Source organism: Melanotaenia boesemani, chromosome 13, assembly GCF_017639745.1.
Source record: "Melanotaenia boesemani isolate fMelBoe1 chromosome 13, fMelBoe1.pri, whole genome shotgun sequence".
Classification (NCBI taxonomy): Eukaryota; Metazoa; Chordata; class Actinopteri; order Atheriniformes; family Melanotaeniidae; genus Melanotaenia; species Melanotaenia boesemani.
Window position 1 is genome coordinate 8,769,631 of NC_055694.1, and position 17,248 is coordinate 8,786,878.

General features: G+C 36.8%; 1 protein-coding gene across 2 annotated transcripts in view; it reads right to left on the reverse strand.

Annotated features, from left to right (window-relative positions):
• Window positions 1-17,248, reverse strand: part of LOC121652052 (metabotropic glutamate receptor 4-like) — a 199,456-nt gene that overhangs the window by 36,763 nt on the left and 145,445 nt on the right. For both annotated transcript variants that reach the window (XM_042004589.1, XM_042004590.1), the window contains exons 4-6: window positions 5,628-5,763; window positions 3,019-3,173; window positions 1,965-2,105 (exon numbers count right to left, since the gene is read on the reverse strand). In XM_042004589.1, the coding sequence (XP_041860523.1) occupies window positions 1,965-2,105; window positions 3,019-3,173; window positions 5,628-5,763 (432 nt within the window). The remainder of the gene's footprint in view (window positions 1-1,964; window positions 2,106-3,018; window positions 3,174-5,627; window positions 5,764-17,248) is intronic.

Genomic DNA, 17,248 nt, shown 5'->3' on the forward strand with positions numbered 1-17,248 from the left:
TTTTGTGAATACTGACGTGATTTAGGCAGCCTAGACAACTTTTATTTCCACATTTCAATTCTGTCCTTTCCTCTTTTTAGCTCTTCCTCTGTCTCCCTGTCAGGTCTGGCACTGACATATCAAGACTAAAGAAAATAAGATTAAATAAAAATAATAAAAATATTCCAAAGCCAGCCATTTATATAACATGTCTGCCTTGGCAGAGCAAATCTGTCCAGGAAAATGTGGCACACAGACTGCCGTTCTGTAATTTAGGATGCTGGACAGGACAGGGTTAAAAAAAAAAAAAAAAAAGTCTGTGTCTATTATTTGATTCAGTTGTCCACAAAAATACTTTTAAATTTAAAAAAATGCTGCTTTTTGAGGTAAATATTGTTATTCGGTTAAAATGTGATGAATTGTATTTTTGTATAATCATTATCCTCTGATATATGAAACCTTGTGAGGGTGTTCTGCATGAGGAAACACGGTTTTTCTTCATGCTTATTGTTCTTTTGTTTTTGTCCTCCAGATTGGGGAACTCAGTTATTTTTTATTTTATCTGGTAAGATCTGTCTTTTACTATGTTTACTTTTACTCTGCATTGCACAGATTTAATGTGATCTCTCCAAGCTTGTCATTATGGTACACAGATTTCTTTTTGTCAGAATTTTTTTTTTAACATTTGTGACCTATGTCAAAGTTGCTTTCCATTTCTTTTGACACATGTTTTCAATTGCAGAGTATTTGCTTCTCAGAACCAAGGCTGAATCCATTCTGTACATGTCTTGATTTTAGTGAATTGATTACTTCAGGCTGATCCGGTCTTTTTTTTTTTTAACTTCTCCCATCAGTGTCTTAAATTAAAAATATAATTATTTGATGTCACTAGAAGCAACCCATTTTAAGTTTCTTCTTGCCCCATAAAACTAAATTACAAGGATAATTGTTTAAACTTTTCCTTTTTTCTGTATTCAGAAATCCGTTTAAAGTTGCCTGCTGGAAATTGATGTAAGAAAATTATTTCAACACCTGAGAATGCTGGTTCAGGTAGTGGTATGTCTGATGGTGTTGTAATTAGCAATATGCTAATGAGCATGGACAATCCTAGTGACTAATGCTGTGTAATGTACTAAATTATATGTTGATCCTATAATGGGCTGTATATTTTTTATAACACTCCTCCATGGGTTTCTGTTCAAAGAGCAGGTAGCCTGATTGTTTGTCCCTACACCTTTATCCTAAAAATAATCTGGACACCCCTGAACCATAACTCTACCAGCACTCTGGCAGCCTGGCCTGGCTATAAATACAAAAAAAATTACCGAGTCACAAATATTTTCCTGTGGATAGTTTCCAAATGATCTAGCACAGCTTTCATTCCCAGTCTTCATATTACATTACATACATTATTTACTATTTTTAAAACTGAAAAGTTTCAGACTAGCACACAACTTCCGTACCGCTGGTTTTTGTTTTGATTGTTGGCGATAGTACGACACGTATGCTGTATGAGAAACTGCATTATGGGGACAGAAATGGAAAATGGTCCAGATGGATGATTTACTGTCAGTCTGGCCTACTTGACATGCAGCGTTGCTGTTACAGATAAGCCTGGAGCCTATATACCTTAATGACTTGAAAGCTCGTTAAATTGCTAGATTTTCTATGGATTGTTTACAGCACATGTGTTGGCGTAGTACCCTGCAGATTAAACTAGCCAACATGAATAATGAGAATATTCAATTCTCTTACAAAATTAATTGATCCTATTCACTTATTTACACTAATTATATTTAACCTGAATTAGGGAAGAGTCAACATTTTCTCCCTGAAGAATTTTTTGTTCTATTCATACCAAGGACATTTGGAGTACTGGGATGAACACTTTAACTAAAAAACATAACGCCCATTAGCAACTGGTAACTGAATGTTTCACTTTGATCAACTGTCTTCTGTTTCTTCTCTGTTCTTATGAGACTCACTTGTACACTTTTTGATGCCAGATCCCTTCTTCACAGCATGCCGACTGAGCTTGCATTGGAAGTTGTTCTCCCAAAACTCTGCAAACCAGATATTCCTTCTGTTGTTCTCCAACGTTCGGCTGGTGAAGTAGCGATCAAAACCTGAAAGAAAAGAGCTTTTAGATATCTATTGTTTATGTTTTTAAGTGAAATCAAATGACATAAAATTTCATTTATAAAGCACTTTTCATGAGCAGCACAAAGTGCTTTACATAACAAATACACATATACACATATTGCAAATTGAAAAGAATATGTCCTCTTGATTATTGGGGAAGTGAACTATAGTATACGCTGACATTCTGAAGACCTCGGAAAAGGTTGGAGTTTGCATGTTCTGCCCATGTACAGTATGTGTGGGTTATCTCAGTGAACTCTGGCTTCCTCCCACAGTCTAAAGACATGCATGTTAGGGTAATTGGTCACTCTGCATTCTCCAAAGGAATTAGTGGTAAGTGGTTGCTTGTCTCTCTGTGTTAACCCAGTGATAGACTGGTGACCAGTCCAGGGTGTATCTTACATTTTTCCCAGTAACAAGGTGAGATGTTTCAGATTGCATCAGCTGCATACAGTGGCAGGGTATTTTGGGCAGTAACCCTGTTTTTGACCACACTGCCATGGACTAATATATGTACATGATTTAAGAAGTCATGTGGCATGCCTAAGGATAATGCTTCTCAATAAACCCCTGTGTAATACAAACCCTGAATGTAGTGATTTAAAAGCATAGAAATCAAAGGCAGTTTAAAATGTTTTAAATATTTGTTAAACTATGTGATAAAATCTATATTTAATTTACAATTTAATGTGAACAACAGAGGATTTCATCGTGCTCTGAAAAGAAAATGTGAAGCAGACAAATTTAAAAAAAAAAGTTTTAATCAAGCATCTTAGGTGTTGAATGGAGGCAAAGACACAATTAAAATAGAATTAAATATTCAGCTTTAAACATAAACTGTTTAAAAACAAGTCTTTTAAAGTATTTTTGTAGGCTCATGTGTAGCAGTGTGAATACCTTTGATGGATTGCCGTTTCGGTAGGATGGTGACTGCGCCTTCTGCCATTTCTTCTTGGCTCAGTATTGGAGCAATTTTGGATCCCCAGCTGTCTGAACCGACCCAGATGAAATGGCCTGTTTGATTGGCTCTCTTAGCAGCATGTAAGAGCCGCCTGGGACAGAGGAGAGCAGTACATCATGTATTGTTATTGCATGATAATATATTATATCCACATCAAGTAATACTCTATATCAACAGTTAACACACAGTTTTATGAAAATGCACCCTAAAACAGGAATGAGGCCCCCATGCAAGTCGATGCTGGAGTGGAAAATTCAAGTCAAAAATGAAACTGCTCCGTAGAAGAATTTATAAGCCACTGTAGACTTGCTATTTGTTACCAGCATGGTGTTGTATTACACTTGTGACAGAATGACATTTGTTGTATTTGACTGGGTTTGCTGTTAATGGATGAAAGTTTAAGACATGTTTAAAAACAGGCAGCACACCGTACTGTTACTATTAACTTACACACAGCTACCTGGAATAAATGTATGAATTACTGACCGGTAAGGGTCAAGCACCTTGCACCTGTTTATCTCTCCATTTATACTCTGTTAAAACAGCTCTTGTTGTTTTTCTCCAAGTCTTTGCCTGTTCACCTTTGTGTTTTGTAGTGCGTCTTTACGCACGGTTTAGTCTTTGTGAACTTTATTAAATCATTTTAACATTTATCTGCATTTGTGACTTCTTTCCAGCTGGTTCAGTTTGACAGCACATACCACTTTAATATAACATGATGAAGAAGTTTTTCTTCTTGGTTGCCCCTGTGATTGTTCTCTGCCTTTATCATTTCCACTTCTGCTTCATCTGTTCTTGTGTATGTATAGACTGTCCTGTCTCTCCTTTTTGTTAATCCATCAATCCAACCTTTGATCACCCTGCCGGCATTATTCTGGATCCTGACCTTTGCTCATCGGATCACCATCCTTGTCCCTAGGCCATGGCTTGGTATCCCTTTGGTTGGCATATCAACCCCATAACATTACATATTTGTGGTTATTGCAATATTATTTGTGGCTGTTATTAATTTTATATTGGTTCCCAGAAATTGGGGAAATGTCTTAAGATTCAGTTATGGACCTATAAAAACAAGATGATATGAGCTAAAAATTTAAAGAGAGATTTTCTCATTGTCAAAACACACAGCTCAGAGATGATTTGACAGCAGGGGACACCAGATGCCAAAATAACAGAAGAAAAGGTGTTTCAAGGTTGTGGATGTGCGTCTACAAAGTGTCGACCCTGACATGTCAGACTCAGCTCCCAACTTGCTTTAAGCTGTCTCGCCTGAGACTAAAACAGTGTTGCTGTAAAATCTTAGAATAACCTTGCTAACAAGTATCTGTAGTTGTCATAAAAACCTGTTATCATATTTCTTTCTCATCTGAAGACTTAGGATCTTGTCTTACAACAAATTAGTCAACCATGACCTGAAACAGACATACAGTGTTGTGTCAGTCTGGCCTAACTTACACGTATTATTTATTTATTTTTTGATTAAGTAATAAAATCAAAACATACGGTACAATGCTTGTCTTGTGGCAGTTTAGAAATGATTGTTATAAGCAGTCCAGCATATCATCTCTATCAAGACTGTGTATAGAAGATGAAAGAATTGAGATGTTAGTGTTAATATATAAATATTTGAAAGAATTAGAGATTGTAATTAACATCAACTGCAGGAATGTAGTGCTGTTGGAAAAGAGAACAGTGTAAAAACCTATGGCTAGCTAACCCATAAAGATTTGGTTTTTCTTTCTTTTGTGTGTTGGCAGTTTAAGGTTCATTAAGCTGCTGCAGGCTCACACTGACTGAGTTCAAGGATAGAGCAGGCATGCCGCACAGAGCTCCCCCTGGCTTTCTGTAATTACTATATATCCAGACTATTACCCGTTATCAGGACCGGATTAAGTCAATGAGCACTGGGACTTCTGCCCTGGTCATCATCTAGAGACTGCCCACTTCCACCAGAGATGGTCTGGCTTACTAACTGGTTTCTGGGAAATATTTTCCCTTATGAAGCGTCTACAATGCTGTGTGTGTTTATTTACCCAACAACTGATTAATTCTTTCTTAATTTAGACTATGCTTTTTAATGTTGATTAATGAATCTTAGCTGACACATCTGTGTTCCCACAAGGAACACGGGGAGACTGTTAACATTACATTTGTCTTGCAAGGCTAGATTTTAATAGATGTGGACAGCCAAATAGATGCCAAATTGGATTACAAAGCTATTAGTGGGATGATACGTACACTTGGGACTAGACTTAATATTAGAAACACATTTTAGTGTAATCCTGCTCAAAAGATTATAATGAAAAGATAGAGTGCAGTCATTTATGATATTTTATTGCCTCCTGCAAATCCAGCCTCATTTAAGGTCACTACATTTTTAATTAACAATTAGCTTTTCAGGGTACTGGAGTTTGAAAAATGTTAAATTATCTAAATTAAGAAGTGTTTTAAGCATACTTTTAGAAAATAAATATCCAAGTGGTTAGGACATGATGGAAAATCAATTAAATTAATTGATGGTGCTTAAGCATTTCACTTCACTCACCTGATGTCATCCTCATTGGCGAAGATAATCACCACTCGAGCATTAGGGTTTTCACTCAGCCTGTGGATGATCTTATCAAACTCTCCAGCTCTGGGTTCTCGTGGTATTTTCACTGACTGTGAGATGCAAAGACCACCTAAATAGAAGAAAGAGAGATAAACAGTTAAAATTGCAGAATCAGCTGCATTTTCATTCTGCAGAGGAATGTTTTGGAGTCTAAATCCTATTTTCATATGTTTTCTTCTTTTTTTTTTAACACCACAACAATCTTTAATGCTATGGACCTTTTTTTCATGATAGATGCACTATTAAATGTATACAGGTGCTATATTTCACAGCATGAGGGATGCAAGGTATTAAAAAGCATTTCTTGGACCACAAGAGGCAACTTGAAGACATTACTGCCCATCAATTCATGTTATGGCCCTGCCACTGTGACCATGAGGAGTTTGTAGCATTTGGAGGCGCATCGGTTCTGTAATCAAAGTCTGGTTTCATTTATCTTTTTGAGTTACTTTTCTTATTACACAAGTTATTCATTTTTTTCTTTTAAAAACTAAAGTTTAAGAAAATTTTACCAAGTCAGGGACTGGATCAGTGTATAAGCAAAGATTAGTGCAACAGAAAAAAAAAAAAAAAAAAGATGGACAGTGAGGATGCAGCATCTCAGCATGGCTGTTTTGTCTCACTGCCAAAGTTTGCAGGGAGAACTGTGCATGATAATGAGTTTCCCTTTCATGACCCAATACAAAGCAAGAATAATGACCAGTCAGGGCTGAATACTACCCTTAGTCCAGTTTACGACAGCCCAACTTGCACCATAAATAAATTATGTGCTTGTCAGCTCAGACACTAATAAGTTTATAAAAGAAAACTGGAAATATGGAAAGAATAAAGAGAATTCCATATAATTAATGATAATGTTGTATTCCTTTGCTCTTACAAAGAGTCACTGCTGGTAAAATCAGTAAGATGCTTCAGTCAGAGACCTGCACATGTATTCTAGCTGTAAACTCTGGATGCATTTAATCATGTTTCTTTTTCTTTTAAAGCTTGGTTGCACTTTTTTACTGGAGTCGCTTTTCAGAAAGAAAGTGTTTTCCGTGGTCAACAGTAGAAGGCAGCAGTTCTGGCTTATATTTTTGTCCACTCTGCTGGTTAATGGATTAGCAGTTCCTTCACTGGAAGAACAGATTTATTTGTCTGTGGGTTTTGGCCGTGTCTTGTTTTTGTGTTGTTGGGGGATATTTTTAGATTTTGTTCTATCAGCATAGTCGCAGTAAACCCCTCATTTACTTGTTTTGCTGCTTGTGTTAACTGTGTCACAGGAGTCCTCCAGCATCCTCATATTACGGTAGTACTCTTTACTTCACATTGGAGGCATCATTTCATTTCCCTGCTTGCATGAACTTTTCATTTTATCATTTCATTTAAAGCTTTCTGTAAGGGAGCTTTTTCCAGTTGAAAATATCAGTACTTGAAGATGTTTCATTAAAGGAAAAGAAAAAATATGACCAGTACGGCCCCATGTAACATAGGCAGTAAATGCCAGGGTCAAACTCGTACACAATAATGAATTATCTGCAATTACTGAAGAACTGATTAACTTACACAATCTGTGACAGGGCTGCAGCTAAAAATGATCTATCTTTGTTTTTCACTTCCTGAGTTATTCTAATCTTTTTCAATGAATCTGATTACTTTGTTTAGTTTATTAAAACCTTTGTTAATTTACCCCAGAAAATGTCTTAGACTTCCTCTTAGAGATTTTCTCATGAAAATGTAACATTCAAACCCCAACAGTAAAGGTAGAAAAACTGAAGGAAAGGTAACAAGAAAGAAAGGATTTTAGGTCAGGATTTAGCATCACTTGCTCTAAAGTCTCAAGTCCAACATAAATTTAGCCCAACGTAAACAGTACAGGGATGAATTTTAAGGCATTGGTTACTTTAAAGTCCATTTCCATAAGTGCAACATAAATCTAACCCAATAGGATCAGAGGAGAAGTACAGAAAATAAAACTGTCAAGTACCAACAACAAAAGATTTATAAAAATATATATTTTACAGCAGACAGATATACTGAGGTGCATCAGTGGAGGTGGTGGGAAGCCGTTGTTGGTCAGTATCAGACTGCAGAGTGTTTGTGATTGGGAAGCTTGTCTAGCAAAGCTCGCCAGCCAGGAAGGTCTGCGGGTCACATGGGAGGCCCTGGTGCGCCTCAACGGACCTACACTAAAGCTGCAGAGAATAACCCTCTTCAATCCGAAGACAACAGCTTTACTTCATGAGAAAGTTTCCATATGTTTTTACAGTTTTTATTTTGTCTAAAAAAGCTTGTTAAGAAACTTTTTCTGTCCATCAGGTTGACACAAACTGAACATGACATCCACACAACAGTGCAGAGAAAGATTTTGGCTCCAGTGGTAAAGAGTGTGCTACTCTGAAAGAAGTGCACTGATCTGGATTTATCACTGAAGACAATCTGGAAGTTTATTATGAGATGGAATATCATTTTAAGTCAATCTTTTTGTTTTCATTAACGTGCAGTAATCTTAGACTAAATTAAAATTATGTTTACTGAGCCTTCTACAAGTTCATAAACTGTTAATAACTTAAAAACTTGATGGAAAGTGGTACCTTTGCCACACTTAGTCATTCATATTGACTCACCAATACAGGTAAATCAAATGGGTTTTAGATACAACAGATGATCACACAATGATAAATACTAACCAAAAATGAAAGAAAAGTCTTTGTAATAAATCCTAACAGTCGTCTTGTTTTATAATAGAGATGTTTTCTTTTTGATGTTTGTGCACTGCTTAGCATTTGTGCTGCTGTAAGGATATTTCTGTTTAGCAAAGAGTACAGATCATTGGGACATTTTATAAGGTCCCTGTTGAAGAGTTTGGAGGATTTTGTCCTAATCAGCTTTTATTTTTTGCACACCTGAGCCACTGGTGGTAGCCACTGGGATTAGGTGTGGATGTAAATGATGCATATACTGAGCAAATGGGCAAAATGATCTATTTGACATAAATGATTATTCTGATGTGCCCTAACAGCCCTAGTTGCAAGCACAAATTATGATTTACTAATAACTGATTAATGGTGTTAATTAATGAATGAAACTGCTTATGTGCATTCACATGTTGCAGGTTTAGTTGTAAAAGTGTATCATGAAAATAAACATAAGCAAAACTAAATGTTTTATGCACCTGGTGTTCTTGGTAGTTTAGTCTCTGATGAATCTGAAAGAAGAGGTTTATGTGTCTACCTCTCTGCGGCACCACATGGGGAATTTAGCAGCAACTCTGCTCTCAGAGACTCTATCAATCATTAGATTCTCTGTGTTTGCCTCACTGGTATTTCAGTCCCCCATTCCCAAAACATCTGCTACATGGAAGCAAAGTGTTCATCCCTTCCTTTCTTCCTTTTATTCTCTTTCCACATCATGGTAACCTGCTGCAGCATTGTCTATCCTCTGGAGAGAATACCAAGAAAACCAGGGAATACAAAAGCAGCCTCAGGGAGTTGAAGCATGCTGAACAAGACCCTTCATGGAGGTGTGACTCCTACTAAGAGTCTCTTTTTTAAATATTATTATTATTATTATATTTTATTTCTGACACCATTCATTCATCTATTCTGACTGGCTATAGCATGGTGAAAGACACGTCCCTTGACCATAATCCCAGTTATACTAAGTTTGAATGATAGTTTTTGGTTAAATTACAAACTAATGTTGATGCTTCTAGGATCACATGATGAAATCTCTTTTACAGATCACTGAAGCAATGACATGTTTGTCCAAAATTAGTTTTTACAAATTAGTTTTAATTGGCCTAATAAGAAGTTTTGCTCTTTACATGTTTTATTTTTTTGCCTAATGAAGCAGTCTCTGGCAGAGTTTATTTGTCTGCAGATCACTTTAATTGCTTTTTTTTTTATTTTTGCTTTTTCCTTAAACTAAATCAGACCACCAAAGTTACTTGGAGAACATGCAACTTAAAGAGGGAGATAATTATATAGCTATATAAATTTAAGCTGGTTAGACACCCATTTGTTTAAGTGATGATTAATTATAATCATATTAAAATGAACAAAGGTTCATCTGTACACTTTTTTTGTATGTGTGAAAGCAAACATATGGGTTGTAACTTATCACATACAGAGAAGCAAAACTATCTCCAAGCATTGTGCTATCTTGTAGTTTTATCTGTTATTTTTGTATTGCATGTGTTGTAATTTTGCTGATGAGCAAGCAGGGTCAGCTGTGGTATCCTTTCACTGTTTGCTGCAGTTCCTGAATACAACTTCAGAAGAATGTATTTTTCCCATTTAATGATTACATTTTATACTCTGAGCCACTTCTGAAAGCCAAAAAACGGTGCTCAGGAGACTGCTAGCTTTCTCTGCTGCATCCTCCATTGTCAGCCCCAATGTGTCCTCTCCTAGGAGTTCGGATCACTAATATTCATTTTCACTGGACACCCAAATGGGAAAAACAATGCTGCCATAAACATAAAATACCCTCTGGCTTTTAAGTGAATTGCTGCAGAGCTTGTGAGTCTGCTGAACGGTGCTGCAGAGGCAACAGTGGCTGAGACAGTAGGGATGTCATGTAGAGGCAAACCTATATAATATATGTGTGAATATCTGCAGTTGTTTGGTTTATGTTATGCCACACTGTTGTATTCACAGCAACTGCCCAATTTGTACTCCATTCATATTCCAAAATGCCAACAACAAAACAGTAAAAATGAATGAAAAGCCTGGATTAGTGAAAACACTTAGCAACTTTGGAAATCTTTTCTAAAATAATGCAGAACAATGAACAATATAACAAGTTTGGAACAACTGTGCATGCAGTAAAGCTGAATAATATCCTTCATTTGAGAAAATGCTCACAAAGTAAATTAATGATACAAAAAATATAGTAACTGGCTCATAACAACTGAAATTTTTAAATTTGACTTGTTAATGAGTACAAATTCATTTTGCTATCGTCCCCTTTTGAGTGACTCTTATCTTATCTGATTCCCCAAAAGTAGATGGTGATCTGACTGCTGCCCACTAAAATAAGGTAAGTAATCCTACTTTGAAAAAATAAAATATCTTTTTAAAAACCAAAAATATAGAAACTATTCTTGTTACTCATTATTTTCTAGCACTCAGACCAGCTGCCATTTTTAGAAGTTTGAAACATTGTCATTTCTTTGGGATAAAAGTGAAAAAAACACCACAGATGCTGTCTTTATATGCAAACTAAGTCTCAATTAATAATTTCACAGGCAGTTTGAGGACTTCTGACAGCCCGTCTGTTTTGAACAGCAGTGCTGTTCACATCATTGCACTGGTGGTTGTCTATATATTGTTTAGCTGAGCAGTAATCAAGCAATGATCAGCCCCAGTGGTGTGATCACAGTGGTTCCTGCTTAGCAAATGCAGTCATTTAAGTTCAAGTAATGAGAAATGCCAGGGTGCAAAACATAGTGATGTGAAAAGTGACACTAAGTGCGATGATAAATATTTTCACTATGTGACTAAGTAAATTGGATACATTATTTATTAAAGTGAGCTAATCAGATGTCATTACGCTGAGAGAAAACTAATGTTTAAATGGAAATTATATATAAAAAAAATAAAAAATAAGTTTAATTGTTATGTCAACATTTAATATGGTCGATTTAAAAATCCTACAATAACATGCACTCTGGACATGATACCATCTGACTTTTTAAAAACAGTTTTTACCTCAGTACAAAGTGATCTCCTACTGATAGCTAACAGCTCACTGGCATCAGGCATTTCTCCCAAGTCACTAAAGATAGCTGCTATTAAGCCACTCCAAAATAAAACAGCTCTAGACGCCTCTATAATGAACAACTAGAGACCTGTCTCTAACCTCTTTTATATCAAAGATTATTGAGATAGTTGTATTTCACCAGCTTAATTACTTTTTAAATGAAAGTGAAAATCTTGATAAATTTCAGTCCGGCTTCCGACCTCATCACAGCACTGAAACAGCTCTGGTCAAAGTGTTAAACAACATTAGGTTGAATACTGATTCTGGTCAAGTATCAGTCCTGGTTGATACTGTAGATCACAGAATCCTGTTGCACAGGCTGGAAAACTGGGCTGGACTTCCTGGAGCGGTCCTTAACTGGTTCAGGTCCTATTTAGAAGGCCGGAGTTATTTTGTCAACGATTGCCGGAAATTAATTTAAGCAAGTGGCTATAACTTATAACCAGAGTGCGAATCATACCGTGGGCTTAGGGGGAGCCGCTTTTTTGCGTTTCCTATCTTTTTTCGGCAAGTAAGAACGTGATGCCAGCTGATATTACAGCTTGCCCCACAGAACATAGGCGTACCAATACATAGTGGTTAACAACTCTTATGCAACAATAATACATAACAGGTGCAAATGTCCCTTGCAAAAAAATTTTTACCACTCTTTTTGCGAAGATCAACTTACATAGTTAATATTCCCCACATATCACACTCATACACAGTGATGCTTGCCATACACAATATAATGAGCAATGATAGTTTCCCATATTGTAAATAGTTAAAGCAGGTCTTACCTTACCTTTTACGCATTTACTTCTTTTATTTTGTATTTAACGTAGATCTACAGGAAGTTTAACTTGGAGCGCCGCCACGCTTCAGTGGTCACAATAATTATAGCATCCATAGTCATACTTTAGGCTACAGTGAATTTGTGAGCAATCAGCATACATTTTATTGTCAGTATTATATAGCTCCCCCAACATTTCATAAATCCTGTTTCTAGGGGAGCTCATGTTTCATTAAGGGGAGCTATAGCTCCCCCAGCTCCCCTGTGGTTCGCACCCTGCTTATAACCTTGAGTCCTCCAGTGGTCAATCTTTGAATCTCTTCAGTTCAACTTGTATATGCTCCCTTTGGTTCAAATATTACAGAACTTTAGCATTAATTATCACAGTTATGCAGACAATACACAGCTTTATGTGTCGTTTTAACCAGACGACTGCAGCCCAATAAACTTATTGTGTCAGTGTCTGGAACGAATAAATACCTGGATGAGGGAGAATTTTTTTTTTTCAATTTACAATTAAATGAAGACAAAACCTAGGTTATTCTGTTTGTAGGAAAGAGAAGAGGGTCAGCATTGGCAAACACCTGGTGATTTGAGCTCTTAAAATCACTGACCAAATTCGTAACCTTGGACTGCTGATAGACTCAGACCTAACTTTCAGCAGCCACATCAAAGCTGTCACTAAGAAGCTTTTTACCAGCTCAGAAACATTGACAGAATTACAAGTTTAGTCTGTAATGGTCTTTTACCAGGACTTCCTAAAAGGAGCATTAAACATCTGCAGCTCATCCAGAACTCTGCTCCTAGAGTCTTAACTAAGACTAAGAGATCACACTACTTTTGAAATCTTTACACTGGCATCTAGTCAGTCACAGAATAGATTTTAAAACCCTTCTGGTCGTTTACAAATCCCAGAACGGTTTAGGCCCAGAATACATGATATGTTCAGAGAATATAAACCTAGCAGAGCTCTTAGATCCAAAGACTCTGGTCAACTAGTCCAGACCAGAGTCCAGACTAAACATGGAGAAGCAGCATTTAGCTGTTATGCTGCAAACAAGTGGAACAAACTGCCAGTGGAGACTAAACTTTCACCAAATGTAGACATTTTTAAATCTGCACGCTAACTTTTAACTGAGCTTTCTTTTAATCATTTTAATGTAGTTTATAAATTTATTGTGATTTTTGCTTTTTGCTGCTGCCTTTTACTACTTTTGAATGCTTTTTTGCAACATCTGTAATGCTTCAAATACTTTCTGGAAAGCACTTTGAATTGTCTTGTACATGAAATGTGCTATACAAATAAACTTGCCTTACCAAACGTCCGTGATGGTTCATTATCTATTTTTGTGTTTTCCCTTTCTTATCAAAATATAGCGAATGAGTATGAGTGCATGAAATGGACTCATAATGGAAGAGAAAAAGGAAAAAGAAAAGTGGACTGAAATCATCAGGCAAACTGACCCTGAACTAAAAAAGCCTTGGTGCAGTCTCCTGTTACATCTACCACCCTGTGAGAGTGTCCTGAAGCAAAACACTAAATCTCCCCCCAGTGTCCCCGAGTTGATGGTCTGTCACTGATGCCGTGCAGTCTGCTCAGATAGCGCAACTGGGAGACTTTAAAAACCAGACAAGCAAATAAATAAAAATTTTAAAAATCTCCTAAATTCACAATTATTATATAGACTGTTACATAAATAGTTCAACTGACCAGATTCCTTCTATTAGGACTGTAGGAAAATTTAAAGGCAGCTCTTTCCTGGAAACAGCACAATCAAACAGCATGTTGTGTGAAAGACATACTTAGTTCAGGTTGCCAATTATTTGACCTACTTGAATGGTTTTCATATCAGGGAGGAGAAGATGAATGTCCTCAATTCCACCTTTGTATCAGTGCAATTTGTCTATATTATGCCAAGCATCTATGTCATTTTTCACATCTGGAACATTTATCTAGTCCTCTTGATGAAAGAGGGCTTCCTGCAGTAAGTGTGTTTTTATACTCTGTTTGCATTTATAGTGTCTTCATTTGAAATGAATTCCAAACACAGTTATGTGTCTGAACACATTTTCTGTTAAGTCTAGACAACTTTCCAGAGACTTGCTGAGTCCACAGGTTAATATTAGAGACTAGCTTAATGCCTCATGATGTGATGAGCCCCGGGTTCAACATGGTGTACTGCTGGGATAGAAAAAATGGGAAAATTTAGTGTGAGACTGGTGAGAATCAAGGTAAACTTACTGGCACATAAACGCATGCTCTCTGTATGGCTCTGCTGGAATAAATATCTATAGACTGAATATACTTTATAGACTTTATAGTGTAATGAAACAGAAAACGGCATCTCACTGCAATAAGTGTCACCTTTTAGAAAATAATGAAGTTCCTGAGAATTTTTTTCTAAATTTCTTTTGTCAAATTTGTTTTTGTTATATATAAAAAAGCCCTCAGGCATGAAATTTATAAAGAAAGAAGCCCAAAAATAAAACAACAACAACAGCATGGGCAAAAGATAAATCAAGTTATTTCTGAAATAAATAATAAATACACATTATACACACACACACATATATGTATATACTTCCATATGAAAATGAATCATAGATTAAATAAATTATAAATTAATAAATGAGGCACACAACATATTTCTGATCATTTTCATTTTTTCCCCACGTCCAGAATGTGAATTAACAGGCCTTCTGTAGTTACAGCAACATGTTTATATGATGCAATTAATTTAATTTAAGTAAGGGCTTTTCAATAAACATTTTAATCAGAGCTGTAATATCCAGTATTACATGGATGAATAGAGCATTTTTGAGATAAAAACGTGTTACATTTAGCTAAAAAAAAGTTGTTTAATAACAATATACAATTGAGAAAATAAATTGGGTGTGTTAACTCTTTACTGTTTATCCATTATTTTATCTTTAGTGCTCCAAATAAAGTATCTATATGAGCTAAATATTGCTTCCTGAGGTAAATGTGACATTTAATCCCGATCTTGGTTTGAGGTTATGCTGTATTTTTATTTTTCTCAGAATTTTGATCTGATTTTAGATCTCCTGTCTTTGTTGTGCTATTAAAAGAAATTGTTGCTTATTATTTGAGTATCAAAAGAGCATAACAAGAAATAAAAAGATTGGAAGCTATTTTCCACATTGCTGTGTAGTCTTTTATGATGGGTTTCAAATATAGTCATGGGGAGATGCTCTGATGTTAATGAGAAAGACGTGTGCATGCTGATGTGTGAAATTACTTTGGAGTAAGAAAGGCTGTGATGCCCCCCGCCCCCATTGTCTCTGTAAAAGAAGTGAGCCAGTTCAGAAAAGGTATCTCCAATCAAAACATCTACTTCAATCATTTCCATTATTTACCATGAAACGGGTTAGAAATTATGGTTAAACCTGATACGCAAAAAAATATGTTTGATATTTTTCTGGGTGTCCTATCCATCTATATTCCATAGTTTACCAGCTCCAAGTGGCAAAGCCCGTGGTATTAATTCCCTCTCCCCAGTTTGTCTAGTTTTTAGGAGGACACACCGTCGTGCTTCTAAAACCAGCCAAGGGAAATAACTTCGGCTTGTCTTGGCTCTGACCAGGAGTCTCTTTACAGCAACATAAGCATTGCAGAGCTCACTTGGAAGGTTTCTGGAAGACATCTCCATCAGATACTTCAGTCACCTTCACTTTTCCCCACTGATTAACTCAATGCTGAGCATCTCAAGAATGGCCAGTTTCCTCAAATGAAGAGAAGGCCAGTTAATGGCAGTGATGGGATGCTTACATTATGTTGACTTATTCTTAAAAACTAAAGCCCGATCAGCCCTACAGAGCTAAAAAAAAATTGACATAATCATCTACAATAAAAGAAATTATTTAAAAAAATTGGAAAAAAAAAATGTTTATTTTTAGCTGCTATTCAAAGTTTCAGGTAAACAAAGCCCTGAACAGGAGCAGCCCCCACAAAGCGGCAGGGCCAGACAATATTCCTGGACAAGCCCTTAGAGCAGTGGTTCCCACCCTGGGGTCTGGGACCCCCCCAAGGTGGGCCCCCAAAGAGCACAGGTCGCCCCTGAGGCTTTGAACATTAGACCCATGGTGATTAATGTCCACAAACTGTGCCTATTTTAAGGAAAAAAAGTAAAGCTATATGTTGTTCATATAACTTTGGCTTTTTTAAAGGACAAAATTCAACCAGAATACATTTTATGGTGAGAATCTCAATTTTGAAAGCCTAAAACCAAGCATGGTTTCAGCACAGGGTGGAGCAGGGGGTCCATGGCATTGTAGTATGTGCATGAAGAGGGTCCCCGAAGCAAAATGGTTGGGAACCACTGCCTTGGAGCATGTGCCAATGATCTGACTGACATTCTCACGTCCATATTCAACCTCTCCCTCAACCAGAGAACTGTTCCATCTTGTTCCCCTCCCCAAAAAGAGCCCTCTTTAGCTGACTACAGACCAGTAGCACTCACTCCGATCATTATGAAGTGCTTCGAAAGAGTGGTGCTGACCCACATTCAGACACACTGGACCCCCTCCAGTATGCCTACAGGTCCAACAGGGCCACCTCAGATGCTATTGTTGCAGCCCTGTACATCTCCCTCTCACACCTGGATAATAAAGTCTCCTACATCAGGATGCTCTTTACTGACTACAGCTCAGCACTCAGTACAGTTATCCCACACACGCTCACTCAAAAACTGTTTTCCCTGGGACTACACCCCGTCCTGTCTGACTGGCTCCAGGACTTTCTGACTGGCAGGATCGGGAACAGGACTTCAGTCAGCATCACAACTAACACTTGCAAACACTTGGAATCTTGAATCTGGATTCTTGAACCTTGAAGTTTAGACCGTAATGTTCACAAAACAAGACAAAGTGTGTTTTAGTGCAAGCACTAAGTTATTAAGTTGCTGAAGGTATGGCATCTGTGTGTGTGGAATCACTGTAAAGACTTGTCTCCGGTCCAACATAAAAAAAACAAACAAACAAACAAAAAAAAAAATCTGGTTATAATAACTAAAGTTGG